The sequence below is a fragment of the Macrobrachium nipponense genome, chromosome 10 (assembly GCF_015104395.2).
Source record: "Macrobrachium nipponense isolate FS-2020 chromosome 10, ASM1510439v2, whole genome shotgun sequence".
Taxonomy (NCBI): domain Eukaryota; kingdom Metazoa; phylum Arthropoda; class Malacostraca; order Decapoda; family Palaemonidae; genus Macrobrachium; species Macrobrachium nipponense.
In genome coordinates, this window is record NC_087204.1 from 96580207 (window position 1) to 96595033 (window position 14827).

At 38.2% G+C, this 14827-nt stretch overlaps 2 protein-coding genes across 4 annotated transcripts in view; both read left to right on the plus strand.

The window, feature by feature from the left end:
• The first annotated feature begins 16 nt into the window (after positions 1 to 16).
• LOC135223786 (uncharacterized) lies at positions 17 to 5706 on the plus strand. Of its 2 annotated transcripts, XM_064262575.1 has the most exons (6): positions 17 to 179; positions 1824 to 2502; positions 2643 to 2888; positions 3372 to 3551; positions 3821 to 3917; positions 4362 to 5706. In XM_064262575.1, the coding sequence occupies exons 1-6, from the start codon at positions 156 to 158 to the stop codon at positions 4465 to 4467; spliced, it is 1332 nt and encodes a 443-aa protein (XP_064118645.1). In that variant the 5' UTR covers positions 17 to 155; the 3' UTR covers positions 4468 to 5706. The 2 variants fall into 2 exon arrangements, with proteins under 2 accessions (XP_064118645.1, XP_064118646.1); XM_064262576.1 differs by lacking the exon at positions 2643 to 2888.
• A 3058-nt stretch (positions 5707 to 8764) lies between these two features.
• LOC135223790 (protein c-ets-1-A-like) overlaps positions 8765 to 14827 on the plus strand; it is a 420475-nt gene continuing 414412 nt past the window's right edge. Inside the window, exon 1 of one of the 2 annotated variants that reach the window (XM_064262586.1) lies at positions 8765 to 8805. The gene's annotated coding sequence lies outside the window, so the exon portion shown is untranslated. Of the gene's footprint in view, positions 8806 to 13734; positions 13892 to 14827 lie in introns of those variants that run through there. The other variant, XM_064262584.1, reaches the window with a different exon arrangement.

Here is a 14827-nt window from a genome sequence, read left to right on the forward strand (position 1 = left end):
TCTATGATAATGACGAAATTAAATTAGACTTTGGCAGAAATTGGAGCTTTGATTTAATCAAGATCTCCCTGGCACGTTGGCCGTTGGCGGCTTGGCGCCAAAATTTCAGTTGACAGACTGCTGCAACATCATGTTGATGTGTCCACTGCTAGCTGATGTTTTCCTCAAGTTTCATTATGGTAAGGCTTCGTTGTCAAGTTTTTTTTTTTTTTTTTCATATACTAGTCTGTCATCTACATTTCACGCGAAACGAGGCTCAGCCGAGGCATATATTTGCTAAATTCAGAATGATCCTTTTGTTTTTGGGGATAGGATACAAAGTCGTGTTTGCAGGAGGACCGAGATACTGCCTATATTTAGGAATATTTGAGTTTCATGGCTAGCAAATTATTGCCTGCGATCGTCCTAAGTGTGGAAGATGCATTCATTGGTCACAGGTATATTGCCACCTCATCCCGAAGACAACGACGTTCATGGCTGGGAACGACTCAACACTTCACTGGAAGCTGAAACCTGGGTGATAGGTAGTACTAGTAGCCTCGACTCGAGGGGAAGACATCTAAATTATTCTAAAAGGTTTAAGTATCTTTTTTTTCCTGCCATATAAGACTTTTTTTCCCGGTTATTTATCCCCCAAATCAACCATTTTGCAAGGGATAAGTGTAGGCTGACCTTTGGAATAGAGGTTACCATAATACACAATGGTACAATACCTAGTCTCATATCAAACGAGAGATGTGTGAAATTTATAAATACCGATTGCTGATCAAAATTCCTTATTACCAAAATGTAAAATTGGCTGCTAAAAAAAAGTCGATCATGGGCGTAAGTTAATTGTTTAACGTTTCACATTAAGAGTTAAATTATAGTATATGCCTATATATGTACACCTGTATATATAATGTATTGTGTGTGGAGCACGATAATAGTCTATACGCAAGATGGAGCGAATTAAATGGGAAGCTAGAAGTGAGAGGAAAGACCAGTGCGGATATCACGACATTGGAGGCAACAATGATGGTCTAACAAGATCGATCGCCCGCTAAAACAGGTGACAAATCTTTCGGCAGATTAAAATCAATGATGTTAATTCTAAAATTATGAAGTGACGTTGCTGATATTTTACAATTGACTAGAATTTAGCTTTCATTGGTAAATCTATTTCATTAGATATTCAGGAGGATATATGTGTAGCCTACTACTGGATATCCAAATTAACATGCATTACTATGATTTATTTTATCATTATGGGGTAAATTTCCGTTTCATGAGGTGAGAATTGGTGTTGAAAATAAAATGCTGCAAAGAATCACATCTCCAGATTTACCAAGGAGAATGGGTAGATCTATATTACTATTCAGCGGCGGCCTAGACTATGGCAGTTGCGTATTTTCTATGCAGTTTTACCTCCTGAACAAGAAGTTTAAGTAATATTTATTGGGGCGACTGTAATTAACCCCCGGGAGCCAGTACTAAACACGGAGAAATACACTGGACGCCCCAATCCCTAGTGGATGTATCCGCGGTTACGTTCCTTGCAGTCCGTGCGGAACTGTTCTTTAGAATTACCGGAGAATGTTTGCCACCACGTTTGTCATAACACACTTCATGAGGTTATTTCTAAACTCTATTTAGTCAAATAGTTGCAAGCCTTTAGAAATTTGATCGTTTGCTTTCAGGTGGCACCTTGCCTTAGATACATATGAATGTTCTAGATCTGTCTTGATCAAATCAAAATTGAATCCAGCTTGATATCTCAGATATAACCACTGTTTGTTGCTATTTCGTTTTACCAGATATGACCAACGTTTTTAACTTTTCAGAGCATTGACAAGACTTCGTTAGCTGAGCACTTCATGACAAATTCTGTCCCGACCCAGTCTGCACTGCACATGAAAAGCTACCGCATTGTTTCTATTAACGGCGAACCAACGAAAGCACTCTATTACCAGAATGATTTAATTGCACTAGGGAGTGAAGACCAACTGATACCTAAGCTAGATACAGTTGCATTCCCCATGGAATCGTCGGTACCATTACAGCCAGGAACATGCAACGTTCCAGCGTATGCCTGCGAGACAGTTCATGAACTAGATTCACTTGGTGCAGTTTCCCAGGATATTGTATATCCGTATTCGGTTTCCTCACTGGGCCAAGGACAGCATACGTTCAGTGTAACCACTGCTACGCTTTCATTAGAGGGTATATCTGGTCACACCGAACCCATGGAAAAACTCTGGACCTCGCTGTCCGTGAACAAGACGCACAACAGCGCTGAAAACGGGCTATTAGAAGACACCCAAACTCTGTCCTTTCCACGTGAACGAGACAACAGTTGGTTTTCAGGAATATTCACTGGCAGCGAACTTCATCTTAACGGTCAGCAGAATGCTTGTATTGGCCACCAAGTTTCTGGGAATGACATTCCTCCTGAACAAGTTCAATCTCTCTACGCTTACGACAACCAGCCATATTACAGCAAAGCATCTCTACAGTCCTATGGTTAGTCCTCAGTTCTGATCGGTTTCCTTTCAATTTCTCGCCAAGGCGACGTTCTGAAATTTAGATAATGATATCACCTAATATTGCTCTTTACATTTATTTCCATGAGATGATGAATGCTGATATTGTATGATAAACAGGCCACCAAGTTCACCAGAACCCAGGAATGTCCACAGAATCAAAAGCAACACAGACAGAAACTGGAGTTTTGGACACACAAATGGATGCTCTTGACCTTACAACGGATAATAGATATCCAATAAGCTATGTCTGCTGCTGCACGCCACACCAGTACATGAGTGCAAGAGATCCCACGGCCGAACCGTCACCGAAACGACTGCACGTGGATTATCCGTATAGTAATGGCCATGATAAAATCTCATGTGGTATGAAATTCAATCTATATTTACAGTAACTGTGATATAAATGGAAAGAGACAATTTATAACATAACTTAGCAAGGATTCAGTTCTTAATGATTTTCTGTTTTGTCAGTGCTTCTGTACTAGTACGTAAGAAATGGAATAAGAATTTTTCCCCCGTGGGAGGGTAGTGCCAATATTGCACCTCATGCGGTGCACTGTAGATATTACTTAAGGTACGTTGCAATGTCTCTTTGGCTCTTAGCTACAACCACTTTCCTTCCTTTTACTGTTCTCTTTCTTCCATCTTACTTTCTACCCTCTCCTAACAATTGTTTCATAGCGCAACTGCTTTGAGGTTTTCCTTTGTTTCCACCTTTCAAACCTTTTTACCGCCAGTTTCCATTTTATCGCTGGATGACCTTATAGGTCCCAGCGCTTGGCCTTTTGGACGAAATTCTACATTCCATTCCATTCCAAGATATTGCTTTTGAATTTATTTTTTCAGATCAAGAGTCTGCAAGGGCTGGTGGGACAGAAGCGTGCAGTGTGGCCATCGCACCCCCGCCAGATGTTGCTGCAGGATGGGACACCTCTTCATCAAGTAATAATGATTCTGGTTGCTATGTTGAAGGTTCTGCTCAGTCTCCAAATCATAGCAATTCTCGTGAAGTCGTTGATGTGTTAGGTGAGATCTTTTTCTTGTGAGACTAGTACTATACCTAATTTCTGAAGCTTGTTCAAATTCATGCACATTTTCCATAAAGCTATTTTAGCCTAGGTAGAAACTGAAGACTGCTGCACATAATTAAAAATTCAATCTTGTCAGCTTTATTAATTACGTGACATACTTTATGCCAAGTTTTACTTTCCGCTTTTAGATCCTTTAAGTTATGACTAGTAACAAAATGATTGACTTGAGATACATAGCTCACTGAATACTTCTTTCTTCTTAAGAGGCCATACTGCAAGAGAGGGTATTAGCCGAAGTGAAACTGTATTTTGATTCCGTGAGGCAGATGCTCATAAATACTGATCACCAGCCAGCACGTTGGTTAGTAGCAATAATTTGTACTATAACTTTTCTGTACGGTCAGTATATTGTGCATGTTCCTCCTAATTGGTAATATGGCTTCGAAAGTCCAAATTCCACTGGGAAAGATTTTTGTCTTACTGATGTTTGGTCATCACTATGGGACTTGTAAGAATATTTTGCTATGCCTTGATATTTGTAATGACTTTCACAGAATTGGAGAAAAGGCTTTGTTACACTAAACTCCAGGTAGATATTTTGCGTCTACTGTTTCTTCTGTATTCTGAGTATTTTATTCTGTACAATTATTTAATAGCAAGACAGCTTACCACTCTGCCATCATCCTTACACCTTCAAGATTTTTCCGTGCTGTCTACTTTCAAATGTAAACATCAAATCCATTTTAGCTGCCAAAAGTTTCAGAAAAATTTCTAGAAATTATTTTATCCAATTGTAACATTTCAGCGCCGACTTAGAGGAAGAGGTTTTCCATAGTCGATACCTCCTGAAGATGCATCAGCTTGCAGCCAAGATCACGCATCTAATCGAAAGACGAGCACAGTCTCAATGAGAAAGGGTCTGAAGTTGGCAATAAGGAGGACCCAGTCTGTTTGGGGGAGAGGGGTGGTATTCCTAGCTTTGACATTCCTTCAAGAACACTATGGTTCATACCCCTTCAGTCTTTGGGTCACCTTAGAATTTGAGAATTCTGAGGAGGAGCAATTCACGAGCAGTAGGTGATAGTGACGCCATTTCTGGAGGCGATCTGTAATTATGCATAATATTCTGTGTGATTTCTCTGGAAATTCATTATCTTGTATACTTCAGTCTTAAGTTTTTTCATTCTTTTGCTTTTATTTGCTACAGCACGTTTTACTTTCATTGCATTACACTTGCCTGACATGAAAGGAGTATATTTATGTATTTTATTCTCTTATCTTTTCCATTTGTTAAGAAGTTGAGATGCTTTATTTTTAATATGCTTATCAGTCTTGTCTTGAATATATCGTGAATGGCTCGACTGCTCAGCCAGTTTGCAGTTTTAGTAATGGACTTCACTAAAAAGTTTAGTTCCTTGATATAGTTGTCACTATGCTTCAGGCCTATACCCATGAGCAATGATTGAATTGCCGTGTCATATTAAGTGTTTACATTGCAAAATAACATCAAAATTGTTGTCCTAATAAGAAGTACCAGTGCGAGCTAAGCTAAGACTAACAATACTGTGTATCGTTGTCTAATTTTTTAGCTTTTGGTTTGAACCTCCTGAAGAAACCTTCAATAATTTTTGGTAAAGGGAAACTGAAATAAAGGGAATTTGTGTTTTAATAATGTTATTTTTAATATTTTTCTTTACTTTATACAGTCGCCTTTAAGATAGAATTACCTTATTTTTAAAAGAAAAATTAAAATGTAAAGGTTTTTTTTTTTGGTTATAGATAATTGTAGTACCTGTTTGTTACTTGATGCATATGCATTTAAAATTTTAATTCTATGGTTTTTATGTCAAACAAGGAAACCACCGATTAAGAACCAGTTGGTTACTTTTTACTAATCTCAGTAGCTTTTCTCCAGAGAGTAATTTGGCCACAAAATTTTTTTATAATTTTGTGATGTTTCCTTGAATGCTGAAGTGCAGGTAAAATCCTCTTTATCTATACTTCCCTCCTAATCAATTTTTGATATGTCACCAGCATAATACTATATATCTAAAAACTAAATCGGGTTCAGCAGGTTTAGTAGTTGACGATAGAGACGAAAATTGTATGAATTTATTGCCTTTATTAATAATATACCTCGTTTTAGAAGATTTTCTCTTTCATTTTTCATGTTATCTGCCATAGACTGGGTTCTACTTTCAGAAGTTTTAAAAACAAAACAGTTTTGAATATGGTAAGAATAAGGCATTTTTTTGCTTTTTACCTATACCAAATCACTCTGGACAATCAGAAAGTAGAAAATTTAACACGTCTAAGGAGCGCCTCAGCGGCGTGGATGGTATGGTATTAGCGTCCCACCTCGGTGGTCGCGGGTTCGATTCTCGGCCATTCCATTGAGGAGTGAGATTTGTATTTTTGGTGATAGAAGTTCGCACTCGACGTGGTTCGGAAGTCACGTAAAGCCGTTGGTCCCGTTGCTGAATAACCACTGGTTCCATGCAACGTAAAAGCACCATACATACAACACGTCTAGGAATGTTCTGGGACTTAGATATCAGAGGATGATATCAAAGTTGATAATACAGAAATCTAAGATTGCTAATGGATGGACAGTATAGGTTTAAGAGATCAGATGTGACTACCTAGGAAGAAATGCAGCCTTCTTAAAGTAAATAAATTAGCAATATTCACGGAGAAATTAAAATTACACTGAAAAAAAAAGTTACTCGAGACGAAGTAAAATTGACAGAAGGGTCCATCCAAGATGGAATAACCTAAGGTGTGTTCACCGAGGGATCCGAACGCTAATTTCCCTCTTTCAGTGACGTCACTGGACCACATCGACTGGGCGATGCACTTGTCACTCCGACAGTTGCATTGTTGCAGTTCACGATTATGGGTGTGTATTCCATATTTGGGTGCACTAATAGTTCCAGACAGTATGGGATTTGTTTTCACAGGTTCCCTAAAGACCCCGAGGAGTCCAAAGTATGGATTAATGCATGTAAAAGAAGTGATAATATTAATTTTAAGGATGCCAGGATTTGTTCTGTCCATTTCCGGACAGAAGATTACGAAAGAAATCTTCAATATGAACTGCTACCACAACTTTACCAGAGAAGTTATCACAGATTAAAGAAAACCGCAGTTCTCTCTTTAAATTTACCTGTTAAGGACGTAAAGTCAGGTATGGTTTAACAATTTGTTTACAATCTCATTAGTGCAATTTTTAGTGATATTTCTTTTGTTGATAAGTAGCCTGGACTTGAAATGAAGTACTAAATTAGATTAGGCCTAGCCTATGCAATGAATGAAGAAATTATCTGATTAAGGCTATCCAATTTTTTTTCTTTGATACTTTCATTTTATGAATGTAAAGTTGATCGAACAGGTGATTAGACCTATGCGTAATGACGTACTTCTGAGTACGTCTTCCTGTGCAGACAATAATTAGGCCTAGACCTTTTATTTCTTAAGAACCCTACTAAAGGATATCGTGAGGTCAGAGTATAGACTGAGTTCAAGTGTAGACTGAGGAATTTCTTGTTAGGTAAGAACAACATTTTAAGCAATCACGGTCATAATGTTGCTCCCAATGATGATAACATGCAATGTTTGAGCAATGCTAGTGTTATGGAACCAGGTAAGTCTTGGGTTTCCAAAACCTCTGAAGAAAGTGACTCCAGTCATGTTGACTTGGACTCTGAATTATGTATCTCTGCTCATCTCTTGATGAGAATTCCTCAGGAAGGTCTACCTAATGAGCTGGAGGAAGAGGATTTTGTATATCTTGGAGTAGAGTCTGAATATGGTATAGAAATTGAAGCCTTAAATTATCTGGGAGGTTATATAGCTCATAAGTACAGAAATAAATATCCTTCCTTAGGATTCCCAGAAACTGAAGGCCTAAACAACGACTGGATCTCCAAAGTGAGGAGGAAAGTGCTGTTTAGGCCCAGTCCTTAATTTGTCAGTAATTGAAAGGAAATGGAATAACTTTAAATCTTTTCATGGGGAACAGTTGAAATCAGGCGTTGATGGGATTACGAAATTAGTTAATATTTTCAGGGAATTAAACAATGATGCTCCAGAGGAAGTAATGAAGTTCTTTATTAGGTGCAAAATACATTTTAGGATGAAGATATTAAATGCTGAAGGGAAGTCAGAATTTCTTAAAAAAGGTGTAAAAAAATGAAAAAGAATCTTCAGTACTTTCTGGTAAATAAAAGAACAATACGCTAGTTCAATAAAAGTCTGGAAAGTTTTTTTTTTTTTTTATATTCATTCACCCTCGTTACTTTCGTTATTTGTATTCCAACAAGATTATATTCTGTATGGTAAGGTCTTAGATATCTTGATATAACTGTGTTTTAAGTGAGAGAGAGAGAGAGAGAGTATTTTCCTGTATGGAAATTGTGAACACCAGCATAGCAACAAATTACTGTCAAAACATACGTAATCATTAAGTGCACTGCCCAGTCGACGCGCACCTGTGACGTCACAGTGCGGGAACCGAGCGACCGACGATCTCGCCTTATGTTATTCCATCTTGGGTCCATCCATCTGGTAGAGTAAATTGTAGCGAACGGGAATAGGCCTACCTCTAAAATATACAAATGTTTGCATCAGTTCTGGATTGAATATGCTGTAGTTTAAACTTGTTCAGTATATTAATGTTCAAACATTAATCTATTGATATATCAACGTAATTAAAAACAAAAACTTGCCGTTTAGAATTCATTTAGTCCATGTCTCGATCCTTTTCTGTAATACCAACTTACCAAGTATAACTAAACTAATTACAATTATTGTTTGAAACTACGACTAACTTGTAAGTAAATGCCCATGGAAAATAAATTAAATCATTAAAATACATTACGGTTGCTAAAGGTACCAGTGAATTAGAATATGATAATATAGTAATTATAAATCTTGGGGATTCGAAGACTGGAACGCTACCTTGTTTTGTTGCTTCTCGATTGTCACATTTTTCACATCATTGTTTACAAGACCACGGTAAAGTTCGGTGTTTGATTGGTGTCAGCGTTGTGCCTTTTAACCGTCCAATTAAGCGTTTCTAACTTTTGCGAAATTTATTTTTACTTGTGTGAAAAGGGCCCAATTGCGTGAGGGTGAAAATCCGACTGAACAAAATGGATCAAGGTAGCCTGCTGTATAGGCTCACAGTAGCTAGGAGGATGCTTCATTTGAAAATTTTGGAACGTTTCCTAGTATTATGATCAACAATGGTAAGTCTGGCATTCTGTTTTGTAATTAAGACTATGTTGCATTATTACATCTGAGAGGTTATCTTGCTATCATGTAAAACCAGATCGCGGATATAGCCTATCGTTAGCCTACGCTACAGAAAAGCTTAAAAGTTAGCCCAGGCTAAGAACCAAGTTGTAGGGTTACCTAATCTTGTCTTCCTTTATAGTCGGAGCATGTTTATATTTGCCTCAGTGGCGTGGTTGGTATGGTGTTTGCTTCTCACCTCGGTGGTCGCGGGTTCGATTCTCGGCCATTCCATTGAGGAGTGAGAGATGTGTATTTCTGGTGATAGAAGTTCACTCTCGACGTGGTTCGGAAGTCACGTAAAGCCGTTGGTCCCGTTGCTGAACAACCACTGGTTCCATGCAACGTAAAAAATACCATACAAACAATATTTAAAGTATGCAGGCTGAAAACTTAATGCCACAATGATGATCTACTGTGGAGATTTTTCCTTCCATTCATGACTAAGAGAATGTTCTAAAGAACATTGGTAAAAATTCACCCCATGACAGTCTCTTATAAGTTCGAACTGAGATTAAGTCTCGTAGACTTTCAAGTCCAAAGTTAGGTCAGGTTATTTTCTGTTAATGCCATAGCCTACTTTTTAGTAAATATAGCCCGGGAAATAAGTTCACACCCCATTTCTGTCATGAAAATTAATATTGTTGTAATAATATTCAAGTCTTGAATGCTCAAATCTCATGTGACACTCCATAGGATTTCGTTCAAAATTCACTAACTGGCAACCTAGCATGCTCCATAATTAACTATTATTCCAATGCGAAAACGCGATTATTGCATACAATAAGGCCATAATATGTTTCATAAGAGTGAAATCCGTCATATATTTCAAAACTAAGAAAATGTCACGTGTAGCAAATTTCAGAAAAACTCTTACTTAAACATTTTCAAAACTTACGTTCACTCATCGCTGAAGCATTTGACCAAAACGAAGTCATCAAACCTCAGTTCAAATGTTAAATAAAAAAATCCCCAAAAATTGTCATAACATTAATAATGCTTCCAGAGAAAGCATAAAATTTGAAATAGTCCTATTTGATTGCTTTTACACCTCAACGCTGCAAAAAATTAAAGATGTATATACCGATATCAACGTGTGAGGGGAGCATGTGTGACGTATCATTAGTGTCGGTGCAACAACAACCACCTGGTGTAACATAAGTAGGCCTACAATGAGTAGCGACTATGAAATTATATTGAAAACATTTACTTTATATTTGTTAGAGGAATATTTGGATTTTGTTACATAATTATCTGTTATATTTCTTAAATATGATGGCATACGAGCACGTATTCGCCTTCGTAATTATTCTTTTGTCAAAGCCAAGATATTATGCCTACGCCTAGGTGTTAGATTTCTTTACTTTACACTTAACATTCACGTCTCTCTATTAACAATTTCTGGTCAAACAGCAAATGAGGTTATCTACACATTCTTGCACTTCAAGTTACCTTATGAAAGAATTGATTATACAACAAAAGCGAGCAGAAGGACTTTTAAGAAAATAATATTTTATACCAGTTGAAAAACAAGTGTTCCATAAGCCTTGATGTTAATACTTATGATATTTCGATTAATAGGCTATTAATCGAAATATCATAATTATTAATATCAAGGTTTATGGAACACTTGTTAAATAATAGCCATCTTCTACATATACCAAAATCACCATCTTATATTCTTCATAGAACAGGTAATCTCTACAAATAAAAACATTAGTAACATATTACATCTCAGAAGGTTTAGATCATGATTTAGGCCTATAAATAATTTTGCAACATACACATCCTGAAACTTCAACATTCAAAGAAAATTGATTGTAATTTATATTCCTATTGTATTCCTCAAAGAACAGGAAATCTCTACACAAATTCATTGGTAACAGATTACATTTCTTAAGGCTTAGATGATTTTTTTAGGCCTATAAACATTTTGCAAAATACAGACAGCTGAAACACAGCCGGAAACTTCAACATTCAAAGAAAACTTTTTTTTAATTCATATTCCTACTTTGAAATTGTTGTTGTGATTGTTGAGCTTATTAGGTCTACCGTCATAAAGCTGCAAACGTGGTTATGTTGACCAGTCTGAGGAGCATGGTAAGTGTCCTTTCATTGATGGCACCGCTAACCTTGTCACACCGCACCTTGAACTGAGCAACGTAAAAAAAAAATTTCAAATCACACACATTACGAATTATACCAATGCATAAAACGGACCATATCTATTTAGCCATAAGGAAAATAGGGCTAGCTGTGAATTCGCAAACTTTTCGACAGATATTACATTACAAATAAAGAAAAAAAAAGGTTTAGCACTACTTGGCAACGTCACGTTGAGTCTGAGAATCTGGATGATACAAAAAGAATCAAGTCGCATGAGATTTGAGCACCACTGTACATCTTACCACTAATGGATCCCTTTAATGTTGCAAGGATCTGCAGAGATTATTTACTACGTACCATAGGTCCATATGAAAAGGGTCTATTAATATTTGAACTGTAGTTTTAGAACAGTTGAATTAGTATTAAGTTCGACGGACACACATCTGTTAAATTTGAAAAAGCTACAGTTTTGGTAAAAAAAAGTAGGATCGACATCCTTTGAATGCTTGATGAAAGTTTGTAATCGATTTTTAGTGGATTGTTACATATATTTAGTGGTTTTTTTTCTGTAAAAGAAAACTTGAGATGGGTCTGCCTGACCGTCCGGACTTTTGAAGGTGAAAGTTGGTTACGATCGTGCGTCTGGCAACGCCATACGATAGGTCACTACCGGGCCGTGGCTGAACGTTTCATGGGCCACGGCTTACACAGCATCATACCGAGACCACCGAAAGATAGATCAATTTTCGGTGGCCTTGATTATACGGTGTACGCGATAACTCGATTGCGCCGAAGAAACCTGGGGCATATTTTACTTGCTACGTTGGTTTTTCGATACCCACGAGACAAGTTGATATTGCGTCAGTTGCTCGGATATTGGGAATTTTTTTTTTTTAGTTTTTGTTGAAATTGACAAATCTGTGGTCGAAAAGAATGGAAGCTTTTAAAGAAAAGGACAAGTAGTACTTTTGAAAAATTCAGTAAAAACGAAACAAACGTGGTGGTAGTCAGATTTAGTGCGTTTGCCAATGGAGAAAAATCTTGCAGAAGTAATCCGTCTTGTGATGGCATTTCTTTTACAGTACGCATCACAGTTCCACTTCTTTTTTGAGTGAGTTCTATAGCACGACAAACGTAGTTAATTAATCATAGTCAAGCTTACATAATTCCTCGAGTTCCCCAAGTACATTGGAAAGATGCTTCATCATCACGCCGTTATGAATTTTCTTGCTTATGGAATGTGCTTTCCCTCTAAAAATGAAAAATAAATCTCTTATACAACGGAAAGTGAGACTAGCACTGAACAGTACCAGTGGTTATAGGCTAAAAAAGAACACACACACACACAAGAGTTATTAGTGAGTAATACATGCAGGGAAAAAGTGAGTGCCTACCCACTTGACTTTTGCATATATTTATATGCAATTCTCATCTTTCCTAATTGAACCGCGCATTTAATCAACTGATATACAGGGAGGCGAGTTACTCATGTAAGCCTAATCTGTGAAATTGCAAATGAGTGGGCACGTAGCGATACATGCATTCGGTTGCTCTTGAGTCAAGGCAGCACAGCCTCAGTCATGTACTCTCTTTGGCAAGTTGGCAAGTTGCATATATATCCTGTAGTATGCAAGGGGCGGGCGGGGGAAGGTGGAGTAAGCCAAGCCCTGCAGAGCCGGGCATGAGCTTACATATGTATAGGAAATTAAGTGGCAAAGCGGAGAAGAAAATTGCATTCTGTCGTCTGCGTAGTTGTATAACCTGTTTTGAGGACTGATTGCTCGGTGAATTGACCTCGGCATATATTTAGTAAATTGCTAGAAAGAAACGCAGTTGCTTTCTATTGTCATAATTGAGAAATATTGTTCCTAATCCTGACAGAAATCTTTCGTACTTCCGCGTAAGGTCCGTCGTTTCCTTTGTTTGGTAACATAAACCCTTAGGGCACGGAAGGATACCCCAAGTTAAACGAGTTTTCTTTTATTACTGTATTATCTGTATGGCCGTCTTTTTCTTGTCATTTGCGAATTCAAGTAACGCTTCTGTTCATGGGCCTGAAAATGTTTTGGTTTTTGCACGAAGAGACGACCTAATGAATCTTCCTACGAATCTGAAGTGTTGGATTTTATATAAACGAAACCGTCCGTAACTCAGTGAAAACTTTACGCTTGGTAACTGTGACTCTCATCAATGCAAACAGTGCCAAATGGGAGTTGCTGGATTATTTTTTTTCTTTTAGTACAATTTATGACCTCATTTGCTGTCGTATTCAGTCAGTCATGTATACAGCATAAGAAATATGCTGTCTTGAAAGAGGTGTTAAACTTCTGGCGATTTCTTTTCTATGAATTTGTGTTCATTCATAAAAACCGTACGCTCGGTTTTTGCTTGTTTTCTATTCAACTGGTGCCAACTCTCCTTCCTTCCTTCCTTTTTTTTTTTCATTTAAAGTTCTGGGAATCCAAAGAGACTTTCTAAGTTATTTGCGATCGTAAATGTAGAATGAACTCTTAGGTGAAATAGTAAATAAAATTTTATAACTTCAACACCCCCGCTATCTTAAAACTGTTATGGGGTTGCTGCTGCTCTCCCTCTCCCACCTCCTCTAGCCCCCACCTTCATGGCTGTTGTTGCTTCTCACTAGTGGAGGAGAACTCAAACTCACTCTTTCTCTCCCGCCCCCCCCCCCCTCTCCTGTCCTGGTATATATCCCGCCCCCCATCTCTTCATCTCTTTTTCTCTCCCTGTCTCACTCGGCTCTCCTGCCATACGTCGCTTTATACTACGGCGCGCTCATGTTGTTGGGCTGCGAAAGTGAATCAGTGGAGCTTATGCCGAAGGATTTAAAACCCGAGTCGCGAGGATTCATTCTCGGATAACGGGATATAACTACTATTCAGGAGTAGAGGGCGGCTGCCTAGGAGTTATCCAAGGGTAAGTTAGTGACCTGGTAATGTCTCGTAGGTTTTCCCGTGTCGGCTACGTGGGATTATTTTTTTTATCTGTAGTGGGGGCCTTTTTTTTTAATGGTTGGTGGCGATGCAGTTGCTGAACTTGCCGTCTATTCTTAATGGTTGGGGTTTGTGGATGCGTGTGTCTTTTGTTTATGCGTGCATCTGAAGAACCACTCTTGTACAGATCAGCTTGATTGACACACCCCCCGTTAAAAAGCTCTGTACTTCGAGAACTGCGTTGCCCGTCATTACACGTGGAAAGAGAGGAGGTGAAGCGTCGGAAAACCGACCGAAAAAAACGAAATGTGGCACCACCGGGAGGGCACAAGCTCATGAATGGGTGGGTTGGGCACTCTCGCACACAAGGAATGCCAGTTCGTGGGTGTCTGCGCTAATTCCCAGATCGTTTTCGAGATTTCATAGCAATTGTCGCCTCGTGTGATCGAACGGGGGAGTTGTATCTATTGTCTGGGGGTTGTTTGTTACATGATAGTTAGCTTTCAATTTCAGCGGACGAAATTCAAGCGAAAATAAGTATGGTTTAGCGTTCTTTAAACGGAGTAGAAAGCACTGTCTGGCATCTGTACGCATGGGGCACTTGGTGGTGGTGTGAGCTCTGGTGGGTGGAGGGGTACGATGTGGCACCTTGATTCATGTGAACAAACTGCATCTTCGTCATGATCATCATCGTATTATCATTACACACCTTATCAGTACCATCGTAATCATCATTGTAGGCGTAGACGTTAGGTGAATAACTTCCTGACAACGAAAATGACGAAAAAAATAAAGCATTAAGAACGCAAAGCGGTGTCGAGAAGTTATTCATTTAGTTTTTTTTTTTTTTTTTTTTTTTTTTTTTTTTTTTTTTGGCAACTGTTCCTCTCCCTCCTACCCTTCTCATAGTGCACATTGG